Genomic DNA, 19,775 nt, shown 5'->3' with positions numbered 1-19,775 from the left:
AACCAAAGCCAGTGCAGAATAAAGCAGATAAACTGCTGATTGGGCTACCTGCCGTGAGCATCTTCCACCGCTTCTGAAAGAACTGAACTGGGCAGTGGGCACCAAGTTGCTGCTGAGACAAGTTTAAGGTTCTCTTGCCAACTTACAAAGCTGTAAACAACTTGGAAGCTGGACACCTGGGAGAACACCTTCTCTCAACCTGTATATTGAGACCCGTCTGGTTGTGTCAAAGCACACTGAGATCCCATCTTGCAACAACCAGGAAATGATCCTTTCAGTTGTGGCACACAGTTTATGGAATCACCTCCACTCTGGAATAAGGCAAGCACCAACTTTTGATCAGCTGTTGAAGAATGCTAAAAAAACTTCTTAGTCTATGGCCAGATTGGATGCAAACAGCAGAAGATTAATTCGTTTCAGTCTAAAACTGCAACCACACCATACATTTAAAGCATGACTCCACCCGGCCGGGGGGGGGGGGGAGGAATGAGAACTGCAGTTTGTTGAAGGTGCTGGGAAATAGAGTTCTGAGAGAAATAAACAACAGTTCCCAGAATTCGGAGGGGTAGGTGCTTCAAATATATGGTGGGTTCAAAGCCCAAGCCCGCCTCAACCACATATAAAGCAGAGACCAGATTAGATTTTTAGAGGAAAGGGAACTAAACCCATCACTCAAAGATTACCTCATCACTATAGAGATGTAAGTAGCAAGCGCAGGGTTCAGAGCTGGTTTAAACAAAAGGTTCTGCCACTGTCACATCTAGTTTGGTTACTGACCGTCATTATTCAGGGCTATTTTCAGATTTGCAATGTAACACTGTTAAGTAATATTTGCCCTGTACTGCAGTGTGATCCAAGGGCTTAAGAGGCAGCCTAGAAGAGATTATGTCTTTTCCTCAATGTAATATTAAGAGAACAAGCAAGAGGAGATAACAGGTCCGGATCACAATAATGTAAACCATTCATCCAATAGTCAAGAGATGAAGATAAAAAGGAAAATAACAAAGCACTACTGAATAAAAAGCTAAACCACTGAATGCGATGACAACTTCCACAACAAAGATGAAGAAAACTTTTTTATACAGTAACCGTTAAAATAACTCGCCTATCGGAATAACAATGAGATAAAATCAAGTAAGCCCATTCAACATTCAAATCCAAGATGTACTTTTTAACATTGTGACTGCATAAAAGAAGCTTCCAAGCCTAAACCATGTTCTTTCTACAATTGCCTCAAGATATCTCCAGTTTTAATTCAACACACGGCATGTACTCATCATACCAAAACTGAGGAACAGCAAAGGAGGAGTTCAATCTATTATAAAAAGGCAGCAAAATACAAAACTAATTCCACAGCACATTTCAGCCCTGACCTTTCCAGAAGTAAGCAATTTATTCTAAACACAATGATCCACGTCAGTATTTCAATAAATTTATTGAAATCTTTCTGGTAAGAGCTCCCCTGAAAATGTTATGCTTGCTTTTAAAATGTACAGTGGTAACTCTGGTTACGAACTTAAATTTGTTTCAGAGGTCCGTTCTTAACCTGAAACTGTTCTTAACCCGAGATACCACTTTAGCTAATGGGGCCTCCTGCTGCCACTGCACGATTTCTGTTCTCATCCTGAGGTAAAGTTCTTAACCTGCTACTTCCAGGTTAGCGGAGTCTGTAACCCGAAGTGTTTGTAATCCGAGGTGTTTGTAACCCAAGGTACCACTGTAATTGAAATTACCTCCAATCCTGTAAGCCCCCTTGAGTCAGGGGAAAAGGATAAACTGCCAATCACAAGTATCAATATTAAAAGGCGTTAGGTATATTTTATCTATTTTAAAGGTAAAGGGTAAAGGCACCCCTGACAGTTAAGTCCAGTCGTGAACAACTTTGGGGTTGCAGCGCTCCTCTCACTTTACAGGCCAAAGGAGCCGGTGTTTGTCCGCAGACAGTTTCTTCGGGTCATGTGGCCAGCATGACTAAGCCGCTTCTGGCGAAACCAGAGGAGCGCACAGAAACGCCGTTTACCTTCCCACCGGAGCGGTACCTATTTATCTACTTGCACTTTTTTTGGCGTGCTTTCAAACTGCTAGGTTGACAAGAGCTGGGACAGAGCAACAGGAGCTCACCCTGTCGCGGGGATTGAAACTGCCAACCTTTTGATCAGCAAGCCCAAGGCTCAGTTGTTTAGACCACAGCGCCACCCGTGTCCCACACTTATCTACTTTATCTAAGTCTAATAGCTGGAAGACTGCTACAACAAAGTAATCCTCAAAATGTGCCAGGTGTACTGCAGAACAAAAACAAAAAAACAAAAAAAAAACCAAACAGCCACATTCAGAAGTTACGCCGCCACCATTCAATGTCTCAGGGATAATGGAAATAAAGTTGAAAAAGCAAAACAGTATATCGGCAATTAGTTATGACAGCAGTGGGAAAAAAAAAAGGGATTTCAAATTTTACTATCATGGAAATAGTTTACAATGGGTATCAGAATAGAAAATCCAAACACACTAACTAACTATGCAAACAACAAACCTTTTGTCCAAATTTTAAGCTTCTTCAGGATCAAGCTCAAGATCTAAGCTTAACTGGCATCAACACCTAGTATTATGATTATTATTATTATTGCTGCTACTACTACTACTACAACCACTACAGAGAATGTGGGACTGAAAAAGAATACTTAATCTAGAAGTAAATTAAGTCGAGCTTAAATCCCTCAATTGTGTGATTGCCTGCAAATTTAATAAAAAATAATAATAATCTGCAATACTGATTTCAACCAAATGTTATGTTTATGAATAAACACTGTGGCAAGAGAATGCCTTCACATATGTAAGATCTTCAAGCCTCAACAAATCACTGAGGTATAAATATATTTGGGCAATCAAAAGCCGTATTGGTTTTAATAGTTACAGTTCACTAACTATATAAGGAAATTGTAATGTAAGCACTTTCAGGTGAGGAAATTAAAATCTGAGTTCATAATAAATAACGGTAAAGCATCTGGTGTCTCTAATTTATTCTTTAAAATGGAATTCTCCTGTAAAATGAAACAGTGAAAGAGATTTATGATCCAATGACCCTAAAGAGTAAGACATCATCTAAACTAAGCCTTGAACATATATTTAGAACCACTGTGATATTTTTTCATTATTTGCTAATCTGACCAAAATAGGTATGACTAGATGACATACAATAACTTATAGCTGTGGGATCAAAACTCCCCACCACTCACTAAAAATGCTGAGGTTCTTGACAAACCACTTACAATATTTTCCTGCCTTCTGTAATGTGCTGTGGTAGAGCCCGAGACTGTATAATATTCTACTGCTTGTGATCAACTGTTCCATTTTCACAGAAATATTATAAATATAATCTACAGAATAACAGGCATGTTAATAAACTGAAAACCTAAGCTATTCCTCATTATATATGAAAAATTTGCCAGTGTATCATCATTGGCTGTTCTCCTACAAGGTTAGTACAGCAAGGATTTTACCTGCCAAATATTGGAGACCCCTAATGCAAAATGTTCGAAGAAGAACATTCACTACTATGCTGTTATTACTAAATTAATACACTGCATGGGACTAATGAAGGAAGGCACCACTATAATTAATCGCTTAAAAGCTGTTGACCTTTAACTACAGGTGGAGCTCAACTAAGTTTTACTCAGAGTAAACCCAGTGAAATTAACAGACCTTGTTGTTGTTTAGTCGTTTAGTTGTGTCCAACTCTTTGTGACCCCATAGACCAGAGCACGCCAGGCACTCCTGTCTTCCACTGCCTCCCGCAGTTTGGTCAAACTCATGTTAGTAGCAACGGACCTTAGTCATATTCATTAATTTCAATGGGTCTACTTTGAGTGAGACTTGGTTGAATAACACCTGTAAGGCACAAAACACCTCTAATCTGTAACTGTTAGTCATTTATTTATTTAATAAAATGTATGCACCGCAAAGCGGTCTACAGAAGACAAAACAGTAAAATCAAGAAAGATTCACAACCCTACTCTAAAACATGCAAAAGTTACAATGCTGAAATGGGTTAAAATTACCTCAACTCTCTAAGCTTCTGGATAGAAAAATAAGAGTTTGGACTTGATACCCTGACTTTCACTCCCCTTAAGGCAGGCATAGGCAAACTCCGGCCCTCCAGATGTTTGGGACTACAATTCCCATCATCCCTAGCTAAGGACCAGTGATGATGGGAATTGTAGCCCCAAACATCTGGAGGGCCGGAGTTTGCCTCCGCCTGCCCTAAGGAGTCTCAAAGCGGCTAACAATCTCCTTTCCCTTCCTCCTGCACAACAAACACTCTGTGAGCTAAGTGAGGCTGAGAGACTTCAAAGAAGTGTGACTAGCCCAAGGTCACCCAGCAGCTGCATGTGGAGGAGCAGGGAAGCAAACCCAGTTCACCAGATTACGAGTCCACTGCTCTTAACCACTACACCACACTGACTCTCTAAATAGACTTGTCTAAACAGGTATGTTTTTAACAGGCACAGAAAAGAGCCCTGTGAAGGCACAGTACTCAAGGGGCAAGGAGTTCCAAAGTGTAGGCTCTGCCACACTTAACGATCAAGTCCTTACAAATGCGGAACATGTATTATGTGGCACCTGTAGTGGTGCCAATTCCGCCAATCAAAGTGGTTGGGTTGACATTCTCAGGCTAAGGCGATCTCATGGGTAAACTGGCCCTAAGATGTTAAGGGCTTTATATACTAATAGTAACACCCTGAACCCGGCCTGATAGCAAATTGGCAACCAGTGCAGGTCTCTGACCACTGGTGTTACATGCTGACAAGGCCTCACTCCTGTCAGCAATGGTGCTGCAAATGATAACGTTATGCAAGTTACAAAACATTCCACTTTTCTTGGATATGAGAAGCTCTTTCATGCTGATCTAGTTATTTAAATCTACAACCAAAATTCTATTAAGTTCTATGGAACTCAATAGGATTTTTTTAAAATAAAAAAAAACTACAATCAAAACATACAGTTTTACAAGTACATTTCTGCTATACCCATCCTGTCCTGTGATCCTGCTTGCTAAGCAAGTCTGCACTTTATCAGTCCATATTATTCTGATAAGAGTGTACAAGATGTACACTTCATAGAGTCACCTCAGGAAGAACACCCTGGTATGTTTTACTCATAGAGGCAAATAATAAAAAGGTTTGTTTGCAGATTTTCTTCTTTCGTGTCATTTAAGCAGAAGTCCCTTCAGTTGTTTCTAGTCTCCATTCTCACATACTTCCCATCCCAAAAAGCATGCGGAATTACAATTTTTTAGCCAGAACTCAGTTCCGGTACCTCTCAGGTGGGCGCCATACAAGAGAGCGAGGGAGGTGTTCATGGTGAGTTCTGGCACCTCTTTTCTCTAGAAAAACAGCACTGAATAAATCCATTATTAATAACATGAGAAATTGTTTGGTCCCAATTGCCAGAAAAGGAAAAAATCATAATCCTTGTCATAACTGAAGTACTTCTTGTTTATTCATATAATAGTGCAAGAAGTGGCAATGGTAGAACACTTTGCTTCCAGTAAGAAATGCTCATCTAACCACAGGACTATAGAAAGCACAGCTTAATTGGTATCACAGTATGAATTCGCTCACATCATTTTGTTTAGTACAGATTTAATTGGATCCCCTGCAAGAGAGACATAAAAACAATACAGATGCAGTTTGTGCAAAGGAATCCTAAAAATCTGCCAGTCTGGACGCACCCTGACAGAATCAAACAAGTCATAATTTAGTTATTGCCAACTGTCTATAAAAGCTGTGGTTTTAAAGCGGTGCCCATAAAATCCATTAGAACCATTGCCCTTACATTTCCTGTGGCAGGCATGGTGTATTGTAGCTGCGGTGAGGCAGAGCAACAGTAGGACCGCCAGCGATGACTCCATGCTTTTCTGGATTTGTTCTGCTCTAGTTTAAAAAACCCCAATCTGCACGCAGAAGCAGGCTTTCATGCATACATCACTTAGATTGACAACTGTAGTGTACACTGGATGAATAACCATCCATGCATCTAAGAGAGAAAGCTGCCTATTCACGCTGCATTGCTTTTAACACGACATGCATTCCAATACGCATCTTGTAGCAACCTGCCTCACATAACCTAAATTGAGCTTAATATTTGCGATCAGTTTTTGAAAAATGCTATCAACAATGCAACCCAAGTAATGATCTACAACATCCACTCCCTTTATATAAAAAGGTATGGTAGGAAGGAAAGCCAGGAATGAAGAGGTGGCTGAGGATGGGGAAAGAATGCCAGAAAGGGAAGACTTGACATTAGGAATGTAAGCCAACAGAAGATGGGAAAACTGTGAGTTTCAATGTGATGTATACAGCAATCAGAGTAAGATAAGGGGAAGGGGGGATTTCTTGCACTAGAAACCCTTTTGCTTTCTAGCTGTCACTAACAGCCACCCCTTCATGGATCCAGACCCTCCACTTCTATGTGTGGAGCGAGATCTGGATTAGGCCACTGATCAAGCAAGCAAACAAACAAACAAACACCAAGTAATACAAGTTCACATACATTACCTTCTATTCAATTTAAATAATTATTTGATTTTATATTATTATTACATGCTGTTTATTCTGTATTGATCTTGCATCCATGGCATCAACCTGAAGGGTTTGATCCAAAGAAGTGAAAACAGACTTCTGTACATGCAAAAGGAGTTTCCCACCTCTCTTCTCTACGGAAGCACACCTGAAGCCTCTGGAAGTCTGTTTGAGGGACAAGGATCCTCTATGATGTGCAACGAGATAAGAGGAAAACTGGTGGAATTGCAGAAGTGCCTATTTGCACAAAGCACCTTTGGATACAAACAGAAAGCTGCTTGGGCCTAGAGATCATCTAGTCAAACAAAGTTAATCCTTTGTGTTCTTAACCTGCAACTGACCCTGGGGGAGACAGGTAGACATGGCTGGGAAAGGGAGTGGATTAATTTGGCCTGTGTGTTTCCTTCTGTTCCACCCTCCTCAGTTGTCACTTGAACTCCCTAAGGCTTGTGCTGTCACCATTCATCTTTCTCTTGAGTACAGAGCTAGCCCCCCCCCCCGCCCAGTAGAATAAAAAGGGTGCACACATGCCCTGGGTGAGCCAAGTGACAGCAGAAGAGGAAGAAGAAACAGAAGGGAAAACATGTCCAACTAATTCACTCCCTTCTATTCCAGCCCCCCCCTCTCTTTCTTCTCCCAGGCTTCTAAGCAAAAATCAGCAGTATGACTCACTGGGGGCAAGTCAAGTGACAGCGGGGAGGATGGGGGGGGGGGAAACAGACCTAAAGAATAAATCTGTTTCTTTTCCAAGCCATTTTGGATGTCAAACATCTGGGTGCAGACAGCAGGCACAGGTATGCAGTTCCCTTACAATCCAGGTGAGAAGAGAACAATTGACAAGTTGTGCATTCCGGGTTCTGTGAAATGCACATCCTCAACTACAGCAGTTTGTTTGCTTTATTATTCTGCCCTATTTTGAAGCTCACGGGTTAAACTTTTTTTTTTTTTAAGGGGGAAATACTCTAAAAAATAAGCTCAATATTATTCCTATTTTGCAGATGGGGAAATATAAGGATGAGAGACAACAACTTGCCCACATCTTTTTCCCTGGTGGAACTCAAGGCAGCTACACACACAGCCTTGAGTGTGGTATCCATTCTAGGAAAGAATTTGAAAGTCCAACGTTCTGAAATATAGCTACCCCAAGCTCTAGGATGCTGGATGCTTCTGAAACAAGGGACAATTCTTCAAAATTATGCTGTGGTAAACATCTTTCAGAATTGCAGCAATATCATCCTTATCATTGTGCGGAAACCCTTTTATCTTCTCACCAATTCAACTCAATTGTAACTCCCCTAGGCTATAATCCATACACAAAAACCGAAACGCATGCCAGCAAATTTAAGTTGCAGGTCCCTGCCAGAAAAAGCAAAATCAATAGCTGAAATCCTGATATTCCTCCTTGGGAATCAACTTGTTGCGGAAGAGTTTTCTGTGTGCAGTAACCAAATGCCTCAGTTGTGATCTGTTGTGTATTATTACCCTTTCTACAATCCCAGCAGCACTGTCCCCTTTGATAACACATGAAATTAGATGTACCACACCCTCAGTGGATAATATGGTTCGAGTGCAAACTTATCCTTCTCTGTATGGACACGCCTTACTCTTTGGAGATGAGATATTCCATAGAAAACAGGTTTTCATTTTATTTCCCCTCAAAGTGAGGTGGTTCTAGTATAGCCAAAAAAAAAAATTTATTAATGAATGTTAGAATGATGTTGGATAGAAATTAAGTGGTTTCCAGCTGTAATGCTTTAAGAATATGGAAAAAGGGTATAAATAGGTTAAAACATAATTAAAATGATGTTGGATTGGAAATAAGTGGTATTTGTAACAAAGTTAATAAGAATATGCAAAAATGAATTGATAATGGATGGAAATACTGAGCTATAAAATGTTAAGTTATAGAGATAAGATAAACAAAAGAGGGTAAGGATTTGCTGATTTGATTATTTAAATGGGAATACAAGAAGGGGAGGTGTGAGGAAGTCAAAGAAACAAGCAAATGAGTTTTAAATTATGAAAAAGAATTGTTTTTAATTTTTTGTATTTTTGTGTGTGTTTATTCTTATTTTTTTGCTTTTTTTATTATGTGTTTTTGTATATCTGTTTTTGTAAAATCTTAATAAATATTTCTTTAAAAAAAAAATAAAAAAAATAGTATAGCCAAAAATGGATGTGCCTAAAGACAAATGCAGTCCTCATCGATGTGACCCCCAACCATTCAGGGACACCTCCTGAAGGCCTTTCCCAACTCCACTTCCATTTTCCAGTGCTTCATCTAATTCATGTCTACCACTTCAAATGTTTGTTCTCAGAATTCTGCCAGGGTTCCATAGCCCATAATTATCTATTTTGTCCATTTATAGATCACTTATTGTTAACAGATTCCAAAGCAGTTTACAATGAGGAAAATCCAAGCAAATACGGTAATCAAAATACAATTGTATACATTAAGACCAATTAAAGCTCTAGAACTTTATGAAAGGTGTATATGCCACCTCTCTGCAAATGAATAGGTTACATGGCTCTAAGCCTACCTGAAGCCTGCCTACACCACAACTCCAGCAAAGTTTGAAAGAAGAATAGACATACCTCGGGTTACAGCCGCTTCAGGTTGCATCTTTTCAGGTTGCAGACCGCCGAAACCCGGAAGTACTGGAACGGATTACTTCCGGGTTTCAGAGGTCATGCATGTGCAGAAATGCTAAATCACACTTTGCGCATGCGCAGAATCACAACCCGCACGTGCGCAGACACGGGTTGCGAACACTGCGGGTTGCGAACGTGCATTCCACACAGATCATGTTCGCAACCCGAGCGTCCACTGTAAGGAGTTTCTCTTAGAAATCTAGGAGGCAAATATAATGTATGGATTGCTATGGTAACCTCCCTCCAAAACTGCTGGAGAGACCTGAGCTGTTTCTGAATTTCAGCAGGGACCAAAGTAGCCTTCTGAGTGGCACAGCCCACCTACTCTAGAACTCAACACCAGTAAGACACTTTGTCAAGTGACAATTACCGTATTTTTTGCTCTATAAGACTCACTTTTTCCCTCCTAAAAAGTAAGGGGAAATGTGTGTGCGTCTTATGGACCGAATGCAGGCTGCGCAGCTATCCCAGAAGCCAGAACAGCAAGAGGGATTGCTGCTTTCACTGCGCAGCAATCTCTCTTGCTGTTCTGCTTCTGAGATTCAGAATATTTTTTTTTCTTGTTTTTCTCCTCCAAAAACTAGGTGCGTCTTGTGGTCTGGTGCGTCTTATAGAGCGAAAAATACGGTACATAATCACATCTGTTAGACGTGAATTCCCTTTAATATTATAATCCCAGAGACAGGCAAGAAAAATCCTCTGATGATTTATTCTTCGGTAATTTTACTGCAACACATTCTATTTATTTATTTTTTTAAATTAGATTCTAGCTTTAAATATGGGACTTCCGGTTTGGGATCGCAAGCAGCAGGGAGATAAATATGAATAAGAAAAGCACTGTAAAAAAAGGCAAATTTCTTTCCTGATCTTCTTTTCCAGCTAGCCCAAAGGCACACATCTTACACAATATGAATAAGTTAAAGTAAATGTGGGTGAAGCTAAAAAAGGCAGAGGTTACCACGAGATATTTTGCATAGGCCACAACTGTAAAACACATTCACTTTCTTTTATAAATTTATACTTTTTCCAACTGTGTCATTTCCCACCCACAATTAATCTATCAGAAACTAGGTACAGCCTAGGAAGCCTACTGCAGAAAGAAAAACTGTATACCATGTGTGCATAGTCACATCCTCCCCATGTTAACAGTTCTTGAGCTCCATCTTCTATGCATGGTGTCAATAATGGAAAGTTGCTTTTCGGTCTCTTCAGTAGCGGAGGCAGTCAACGTGTTTCCCCAAGGCACTTGTGCTAGCTATACTGCCTAAATAGTTCTTTAGAATCCTGAGAATCAAATAATTCTATTGAAGAAAAGGAGTGTTTCCACCTCGCATGAGAGTTTTGAAAATACAGTATACTGAACACTCAGAAACAAGGACTAAAAAAGAAACCCAGCTGTATTAGGTTTTTTCATATTGCGTTATTCCATGGCAATTACAAAGTTCACCCTTGGGTGTTTTACTACAACCCAGTCAACACTGTTCCACAACCAGATAGAGGCAAATTTATAAACTATAGTTGCATGCTGCACTGAACTTTGCACTATTTTCCCTATGAACATCCTGTCACCAGAGTCTACTAATTCACTTCCACTTTGTCCCCACACTCCTACTTTGGTCTCTTCTCTAGCTGGAATGTTTGCCAAGCCAGCTGTGACCCTCTATTTATATGGAAAAAAGAGCAGCCTGGTCTTTTATGCCTCAGGTTATTGGATGCACAAAAGACCAAGTTATCTGTAACCTAATACAATGAGAACAAATTATGACCTATTGATGGACAACAGAAAGCCCCAAGTTCTTGTGTGACCTCCCAACAAACATCAAAACACTCTTGGCTTACCAACTGCAGCTTGTTTGGAGAGAAACAAAACAAAAGCACTAGTTCACAGTAAGCCAACACTGAGTTCTGTTGGTCCTACCTCCCAGTGCAGGAGCAATTCAACGGTATGCACTAGTGAGCTGCTTGTTCGTACTAAGTCATAGTTTAGGGCTTACTATGATGGGTGAATGGGCTCAGTATCTATGCTTGGGTTTTCCTTCTCTAATTCTACTTTCTTTTTCCCCTTTTGAAACTCTTAAGCAAGTTCTGTCACCAAATGAACTGTTATTTACCTCCTCATTCCTCCTCCTTATTCCAACATGAATCCCTTTGTATCTGCGTAGCACCAGTCACCCTTCCTTATTTGGTGTGTCTTTTTCCAAATTCTCTCAGCATCGGCACATCCCTCCTTCTCATTCTATCTGCCCCAATCTCTTCTATTCTCTATAGATTTAACCAGATTGTTGCCACCCAATCTAAATAATGCCTTTGTAATTCAGTGAACCTTTTCCCCTTTCTTGTAATAAACCATGTACATAGACATTTTGTATCTCTCAGTCTTGATCTCATTACCAATTTCTTTAATTGGAGACTCAATTTTCCATGGCACACCATGACTCTTGGTTAAAGATCCAGACATATGGTTCTACCTGTTCATGAATAATCAGTGATGTGTAGATGAGGACGTGAGAGAATACCATTCCTATTATGATTTCATCCACTTAGTACTAAGAATAGCTCAAAGCAAAGAGCATAGTTAGTTTCAATATATAGTTTTCTGGGAAGACCCTTCCCAGGAACTGGTCACAGAAAATAAGAAGTCTCAGTTGAACTTCATCCTACCTTACTCTTATGTAGTCTGTTGCCCAAATTCCTTTATCTCTAAACCCAACTCCAACACCAGAAGTAACCAAGGACGAAATAAAAATTCCTATGACAATACTGAGAACCTGTTCAGCTTTCCTCACATGTGCACCTCTATCGGTGTTAAAAATATAGACACACCCACCCTTCAGTTTATTTGTGAAGGGTGCAGACAGCGAACAAGCACTGTCATGCCTAGTTTGGCCTTAATATTGAAGCCTTATTTTGAAAACAGAAAACAAAGAACAATGTGTTAACAAGATATTTGTGTTTTCTTTTGAGTGTTATTGAAGAGCACATGTTTAGAAACAGCTGAAAGCAGAAATATATAACCAAGCATAAATTCTCTCAAGTACTCTTATAATAGTAGACAAGCCAGCTAATTACTAGGCCACAAAACTATTTCTGGGGGGGTTTCTGCACATGTGGCAAAACCAATTTGTCACCATAAATAGAATATTTAGGCGAAGAAGCAGTCATCTGAACTCTGCATCACAGTTCCACTCTGTTTTAGCACAAGAATGCAAATAAATGTTGACACCTGCAGAGTTAAAGACAAATGCTTGAGCAAACGCTAACAGATGACATAACTGTAAAGAACATGGTACAAATGTAAAGAATGAACTGAAAGAATTTTTCTTTTTTAGGGCCACTTTCTAAATCTTCCACAATATGTGATCTTATGCAAATAAGCACTGGCACTTACCTTCTAAACACTAAGGAGCACATCAAGTCTTTTAAGAACATATTCACAAGTATTATAGGTATATGGAACGCCTGAGGTAATGATAATTGGGGAGGGGAGGGAAACAGGGAATAAGAAATGTACTTCTCCTTTCTTAACACAAACATCTACAGGAAAAAATGCACTGGCTCCTACAATTTCATATGTTCAACTAATTTCTTCATGTATAGCATAAACAGAATATCACCACTGTGTTGGCAATGGTATAGTTTGCATGAGCCAAAACATTAGTGTGAACGAACAATATGTGGGCTCCCAGAGAGGCGATTACAACTACTTTTTTTTCTCCTCTGGTCATTCTGCTGCTTTAGCCATGTTTGGCATAATGTGTTGTCTGAACCCATGCTTGCAAGAAGCTGTAATCAAAGTTTGTCCTATGGTTTACAGCTTCTGGTTTGTCTAGAGTGCGCTAAACCTTGAGCTCAGGTATGGATGACATGCTAAGCCAAACCATGGTTTAAATCGGCAGAACAACTGTAGGAGCAAAGTGGTTAAGTCATGGTGTGCATTATTAGTATGATATGCTAACAAGGACCACATATGAATCCTAAACAAACCTATACAGTTCTTAAGTTTGTAAAGGAAGAAAGAGCTAATAGGTCTGTCATAATTTCAATGGCAGATTATGAATATACCTCATGCCGATAATGCCTTTCACGCAACAGGCAGAAGAAAAAACCTTCACCTGCTGTCAGAAGAAATGAACTAAAAACAAAAAAGCCTTTCAGAACCACTAACATTATCTAATATCACAGAACAATTGGCCTGAATTTTAACTAAAATTGTCATATTACATCCTCAGGATAATAAATGGGGTCTTTAACCTCATCATTTTTACAGTAAACCTCACATACGTAACACAATAAAGCATCAAAATCCTCAATCCTTGCTGGAAGAATTTTTCTTCAATGTGTGTGTGTGTGAAGACCTCAGATGGAAACTTTCCATTGTGAATACTATGTAGACTTCTTCTGAATAGACATCTTTAAAATCTACAGCATGAAAATGAGTATCTGATTAACCTCTATAACGGGGAGAGCACTTCTGAAGCACTGCGCTACTCAAGAAGCCCCAAAGATGTGGGGTGCATTACAGCGAAGGGTCCTTAAAAGCACCTTTGAGCCACACTCCAGCTATTTGTACCTTTTGTGAATGTTGCTCGTGAATGACAAAAGACTAACAAAAATACAAACTTGCACCGCATTCACATTGTAGGCCAATTAAAACTTTAGTGAGAACATTATATAATATGAACATGAGCTGGAATCATTGGATAACTACTGACAAAACCTCATCTTAAAGCATCTGGTGTTTTTTTTTAAAAAAAGTTTTACTCAGAAAAGCCCATGATAGAGTAGAACATGGCATATTATGAAAAAGGACAGCTGTTCTTGAAGCCTACTTTGCAGAGAAGTGAGGAAGTTCTTTCTAGATTCTAGTGCTATACTGACAAAGACTCTAATTAAAATATACTGACTAGGAACTACTGGAAATCCCCCCCCCAATAAACATACAGGCAATTCTCTTTTCGCATGGGGGTTATGTTCTGGACGCCGAACACATCAGTGGAGGCATAAGCCTACCCCTTTCCTTTTTGTAACGTCTTTATGACGTTTGCGGGGGGGGGGTCCACTTCTGGGTTCAGCATCATATGTGATCGTTCGCATGTCATTCAGACGCACCTAAATCAGTTGTTGCCTGCGCTTAGCTCAGGTTCTTTAAAAGTCCTACAGTATTAGTTTCTGTTACTGCTGCAAGGCACTATGATCGTATCTAAGCTCTACAAAATATATACATATATATCAGTAGATAAGAGAACATTTTGCAGCATAGAGGCATGGGACTTTCTGTAGATACTGAGTTATCTACCTCTTTTTTCAAACTGTGAGCATATCAATATCCAAAAGCTACTATTACACACTGTTCTAACAAACAAAAGCAAGCCAAGAACAGTCCTCATGCATCTTTATAGTTCGGGAAGCCATTAGTAAAATGGAAGTCACTTATTAAGAATTTCAGAAAAAGCAAACCTGTCTAGTCAAACAATTTATAATATATGTATTATTTCCGTTTTACAAACACAGACAAGTGATTTTTGCTCACTGGCATACCCACAAATTTCGACTGTCCAAAATCTGGTAAATGGTAAGAGTCACAGAAATATGTACATAAGTATTCACAAAATGTATCTAGAGCTGTCAGCATTCATAACCGAATGCCCATGTTTTCCAGTTTGGACATTTAATATCATTCACTCACATGTGCACATATAATTGCACTTTAAAAAGCCAGTTCCCAATATTCTGTTACACTTTATCACAATCATAAGACACAATCTGGGTTAGAGCCCAGGAAGAATAAAACCTGTGAACGTTTACTATTAAGCCATATGGAAAACAGCAAGTACTGCTGTTTTGAAGTGAGGGCAAAATGCACCTACCACTCCTGATGATGGAATTAAAGAGTTCTCACCAATATAGATCCCATGGAAGGGCATGAAGTGTCCTTCTATTCCGGAAGCCTTATAAGTATATATTATGTTTGTATTTACTTTGCAACAAATCTCACCAATTTCAAAAGGGCTTCCTCCTTCCCCACAGAAGTCAACCTGTCTTACCCCCTCCTCCCTTTGGCTAAGTGTGTCTTTAAGCCAAAATTCTGCTATTCGACAAGCACTGAATATAAATTTCTATTAATACATAAAATGACTTTAGGAGACTTCCACATATAGGTTTACTTCTGTATACATGCATAATCAATTTCAAGTAGTAAGTTGTTCTTACCTGTATATCCTGCACACCAGCCCCAGGAAGCCACCATAGCTAAAAGCCATTTAAATAATACTCCTTCAATATACCAGAACCGTTTACTATCCAACAATCGGAGAGGTTGCAGTACTATTAAATACAGAATGTAGGACGGAATAGCGACAAGGTTATTGGCAACCATGAAGCCAAATCTTAAGAGTGCTTTCAGAAATATATAGGCCGCCCTTCGGGCCTGTTCTAAAGTCACAGCCATTCTCTTCACACAGGAGTCTGTAGTCGTTTCCTACAGAATAAGAAAGAGAGAAATTACTCAACACGAAGAAGACAACTTCCTGCTTACCAATGTCCAACAAGGCCTTATTTCAAAGAAACAGTTATGTGCTTTGTATGTATTGAGTCACCATAGCAAAGATTTCCCCCACTAATTGGCCTGTTTGCACACACATCATCTATTGAGTCATAACTATCTTTCCAGCCTGATAAGGAGCTTAGGATTTTTACTTGGGTCTACCGCACAGAATGCATATATCCAAGCTTACTTTTAAAAACTGACACACCACAATCTACCTCGCTACAAAAGGATCACTTGTGTTAGTTGTTAAACTATGTTTGTGGAGGTTGTAAAGCAATCTCAGAAAACCCTTCCCCGTGGACCTAGGGTTTCACTTTGCTTTTACAGACACATATGAGTATAATCACATAAATAAACTGTAAATGGACCTCATAATCATAATTCAGTCTTGTAAAGTTATAGCACGGATGAAAAGGAAACGCACATTTGTACATTCCATGCTGCAAGAAGACAATCAAAGGCAGTAACTGTACACTAAGGGGCAGTCCATTTGTTTGCCCCCCTCAACAAACAAAGTGGGAAATTATTATGGGTTACACTAAAAGCAGGGTGACAACTTCCCTTTAGTTAACAAGGGGAGGTGGCTGAAAGGAAAACAGGCAACCACCAGCTGCACTGAGAGGACCTTTTAGCAGTTACAACCAATAAGCATTGAAACCAGACATTAGAATACCTGAAATGGCCTCTCTAGCCTTCAAGTTAGTCAGGAAAGCATGGACATCCAAACATATTAGGGGGCAGCCAGTAGGTAAAAGCAGAGATAAACAGGAGAGGGAAGGGCAGAGAATCCCAGGCTGGAAATGGAAAGCAGGAATGAGGGGGGGAGAAGACTAAAGAGGACTAGGAAGGGGGGGGCGCCAGCAGCCTGTGGAAGGCAGGAAAGGGATAGTGGGCAACCACAACGCCAAGCCAACCAACGGGACTCCGCGGATCATCACTCACCTTCTGCTGCGCAGAGGGAAGGAGATGGCAGGGCCGAGCGAACTGGGCCCGGCGGCGGCGGCGGCGGCAGCAATGTGCGCCCTAGTTGGCAGCGGCTGCTGGTGAAGGAGGTGGCGGCGGCGGCGGCGGCAGCAGCTCTGACAGGAGGGCGGCGGGCTCATGGACACGGAGGTGGCTGGCCTGGCCCCAAAGTAACGGGCTGGGAGCCGGCTCCCTATTCCGTCTGCAGCTCCCTGAGTGCGGGGGGGAAGAAAGGCGCGGAGTGAGCGAGCGAGCGAAAGGGAGAGGGAAGAGAGAAGCGGGCCAACGCCGGGGGCTGCCAGCCCGGCGAGGGAGGTCGCCGGCAAGAGGATTTGTCCCGGGGTTGCGGCTAAATCCGCCGCCGCCGCCGCCTCCTCCAGTCGCGGCTTTCAGGGCCTAACGCGCCCGGCTCTCCTAGGCTAAGCTTGGCGGCCAGCAGCCCCTCGGGCGGGCGGGCGGGTGTCCCCCGCATCTCCCACCGAAGTGGGTGGGGTGCAAGAGGGCAGGGCAAGAGGGCGGAGGACGAGGAAGAAGCATGCGCGACACCTGTTGGGGTACAGAGGCGCGGCGAGGAAGGGGAGGATAGAGGGCGTCTCGGGAACTCCCCGCCCCGTTACCTATCTGCTCCTGCAGCGTATTTGGGGGCAGAAGGTGGGGGGGCACCCTGTGAAGAGCCGGGGGGGAAAGGGACGCATCTGCGCCCCATTCAAATATGGAGAAGTAGGAAGAACTCGGCGGTGCTCTTCCTGCATGCGCCCCACAGAGGGGAGGGAGGGGCTCGGCAGCTCTCGGAAGGAATCTCGGAGTTGCACGCCGGATAGCTTCGATTATTATTGTTATTGTTATTATTAATCCGCTGCCCCACCTCAACCTATCCCATAGGTTGTCGCAAGGGCGACAAGAGGCAGGTGCCAGGCAATGCTGGGGAACACCCAGGCTCTGATCAGAGCACCAGGCGTGACCCACATGTCGAGTATTCACCCAGTGGGGAAAGGGGGGGGGTCCTCGGGGTGAGCCACTCGGGATGGAAGGTCCTCTCAAGGGCAGAAACGGTGCCAGTCTGCTCCTCAGTAAGGTGGGCTCTCAGTCTCTCCACCATACAACGAAAAGAAGCTGGGATGAGGTCAGGCTGCCCCCGAGAAGTAGTCCAGTCCTTCCCTTGTACTCCCGCCTTGAGCTGTCGGTTTTGGGAAGTGACCTTTTCCAGAGCCTGAAACTGCCCATTCCCTTCGCTCCCGCCGCCACCATGCGGGGAATTGTCTCAAGGGCACCCGAAATAAGGGGACTTTCCAAAAGAGCATCCATAGGGCAATGACTACCACCGCCATGCATTCCGTGTAAAGGGAACCTCGCAAGGGCGTCAGTGGGGCGAGTTTCCCGGTTGTCGGGAAAGAGGAGGCTCTTAAGGACACCCCCCTGGTGAGAAGCCCTTTCCCTCCTGCCTAGAGAGGGCTGGCCTCTCAAGGGCACTATTGGGGTGATGGCCCCCCGCCCCCTCAATCCGAATTCAGAGGGACCAGTGTCCGTATTTAATCTGCCCGAGGAGGTGGCATGTTCACCCCCTCTCTTAAAAAGGGCGTAGAAAAGCAGCAGCGAGGAAGGGGGGCAAGAAGACCCCATACCCTTTCAGCCTGAGGGGGAATCCATCTCAAGGGCGACAGGGGGAGACCCTCCTCCTCCTCCCCTAGAAGAGGAGGAAGGACCCCGGGAAAGCCCCACCGGGAGCCTCCTCCCGGCCCGCGCGGTAGCTGTGGAGCGGGGACCCTCTCAAGGGCGCCAAGGGGCGCGGGAACCCGTCCTCCGCTTCTCCTCCGGAGGGAGCTGCCTCTCCAAAAGCCCCAGCAGGCGGATGAACGGCGACTCCCCCCCCCCCCACATACACGCGTGCGCGCGCGCCCGCCGCTCCTGCTTTCCCTTTTCCCGCCACCCCCCAACCAGCGCCCCATTTATTCTCGGGTAAGCGCGGACGCCGCGGGGGTGTTTCCGTACCTCCGGCCGGCCGGCTGCCTTCCCCAGGCCGGCTCCCAGGAGCGCGCGGGATGCATAGCGGCGGGCCGGCGGCCGCCACAGGGCCCGGCCAGCCCTCGCCCACCTCTCGCGCCGGGAAGAGGCTCCGCCGCGACGGCCCGTCGCCGCCGCCTCTTCGCCTCTTGGCGCTCGGAAGGGTCCCTCTCGCTCGCTTCCTTTCCGGCTCCCGAGGAGGAGGAGGAGGAGGCGGCGGTGCTGGTGGTGGTGGAAGCGGCGGCGGCAGCGAGCAAGGCAGGAGCGGGCCCCTCACTGCAGCAAGCGCCGCTCCCTCCGGCCGACAGCTCCCTCTAACGAGCCTCGGAAAGCTGGCAGGCTCAGGCGGCCGAGCCGAGAATCCCCCCGGCGGCGGGCAGGGCCTCGGCAGGCCGCCTCCTTCGCTCGACCCCCGCCCCGCGCCCGGAAGGGAAACGCGCGCTCGGCGTCGCCCTTCCCTCGGAGGGGAAAGTAGGGGGAAGGCTCCTGGGGTGGGGTGGGGGGGTTCCCCTTCTCTCTCTCACTCAGAAGGGGGAAATGCAGTATTATAAATAGCAGCCCTATATATAACATAAAACATGCTGCTATATGTTTGCGCGGACACAAACACACACACATATAGAGAGAGAGGCAAAAGGGGGGGTACAATAGGAGCCCACCCCACACACTTCCTCCTGCCTCCTCCTCTTACTGAGCTTGAGCAAAGCGAGAAAGCTGCAGGATTGGATGGATGCAAGACCCCACACTGCCCTTCTCTCTCCCTCCACCTCTTACATTGTCATTAACCAGCGACCCCTGGCTTGAAAAATGTCGCGTGGAAGGGCTCGAAGCGGGCACGACGAACACGGGCACACGACTCGTGTGCATGCTCCTGCCTAACGGGGCGCGGGGAAAGATGGACAGAGAGGAGGCGGGGACTCGAGAGGAATTTAAGGCACGGGCAATGGGTTTTGGGTTCGGGGCCCATGCCTCACACATAAGGGCCTGCAGATGTATGCCCTGCGAGGGTTGGGGTGCAAGGGGGGTCGGCAAAG

The 19,775-nt window shown here is 43.6% G+C and overlaps 1 protein-coding gene across 4 annotated transcripts in view; it reads right to left on the bottom strand.

Moving 5' to 3' along the window:
- LPGAT1 (lysophosphatidylglycerol acyltransferase 1) overlaps positions 1-19,439 on the bottom strand; it is a 56,353-nt gene extending 36,914 nt beyond the window's left edge. The window contains exons 1-3 of one of the 4 annotated variants that reach the window (XM_083605465.1): positions 18,730-19,439; positions 16,720-16,952; positions 15,441-15,708 (exon numbers count right to left, since the gene is read on the bottom strand). In XM_083605465.1, the coding sequence (XP_083461591.1) occupies positions 15,441-15,678 (238 nt within the window). In that variant the 5' untranslated portion in view covers positions 15,679-15,708; positions 16,720-16,952; positions 18,730-19,439. Of the gene's footprint in view, positions 1-15,440; positions 15,709-16,719; positions 17,107-18,362; positions 18,567-18,729 lie in introns of those variants that run through there. The other 3 variants (XM_083605466.1, XM_083605467.1, XM_083605464.1) reach the window with 3 other exon arrangements.
- Positions 19,440-19,775: the final 336 nt, after the last annotated feature.

Source organism: Podarcis filfolensis (genome assembly GCF_964270895.1).
Source record: "Podarcis filfolensis genome assembly, chromosome: 3".
NCBI classification, from domain to species: domain Eukaryota; kingdom Metazoa; phylum Chordata; class Lepidosauria; order Squamata; family Lacertidae; genus Podarcis; species Podarcis filfolensis.
Note: the sequence above shows the minus strand (reverse complement) of the source record. Positions and strands in the feature narration are given on the sequence as shown.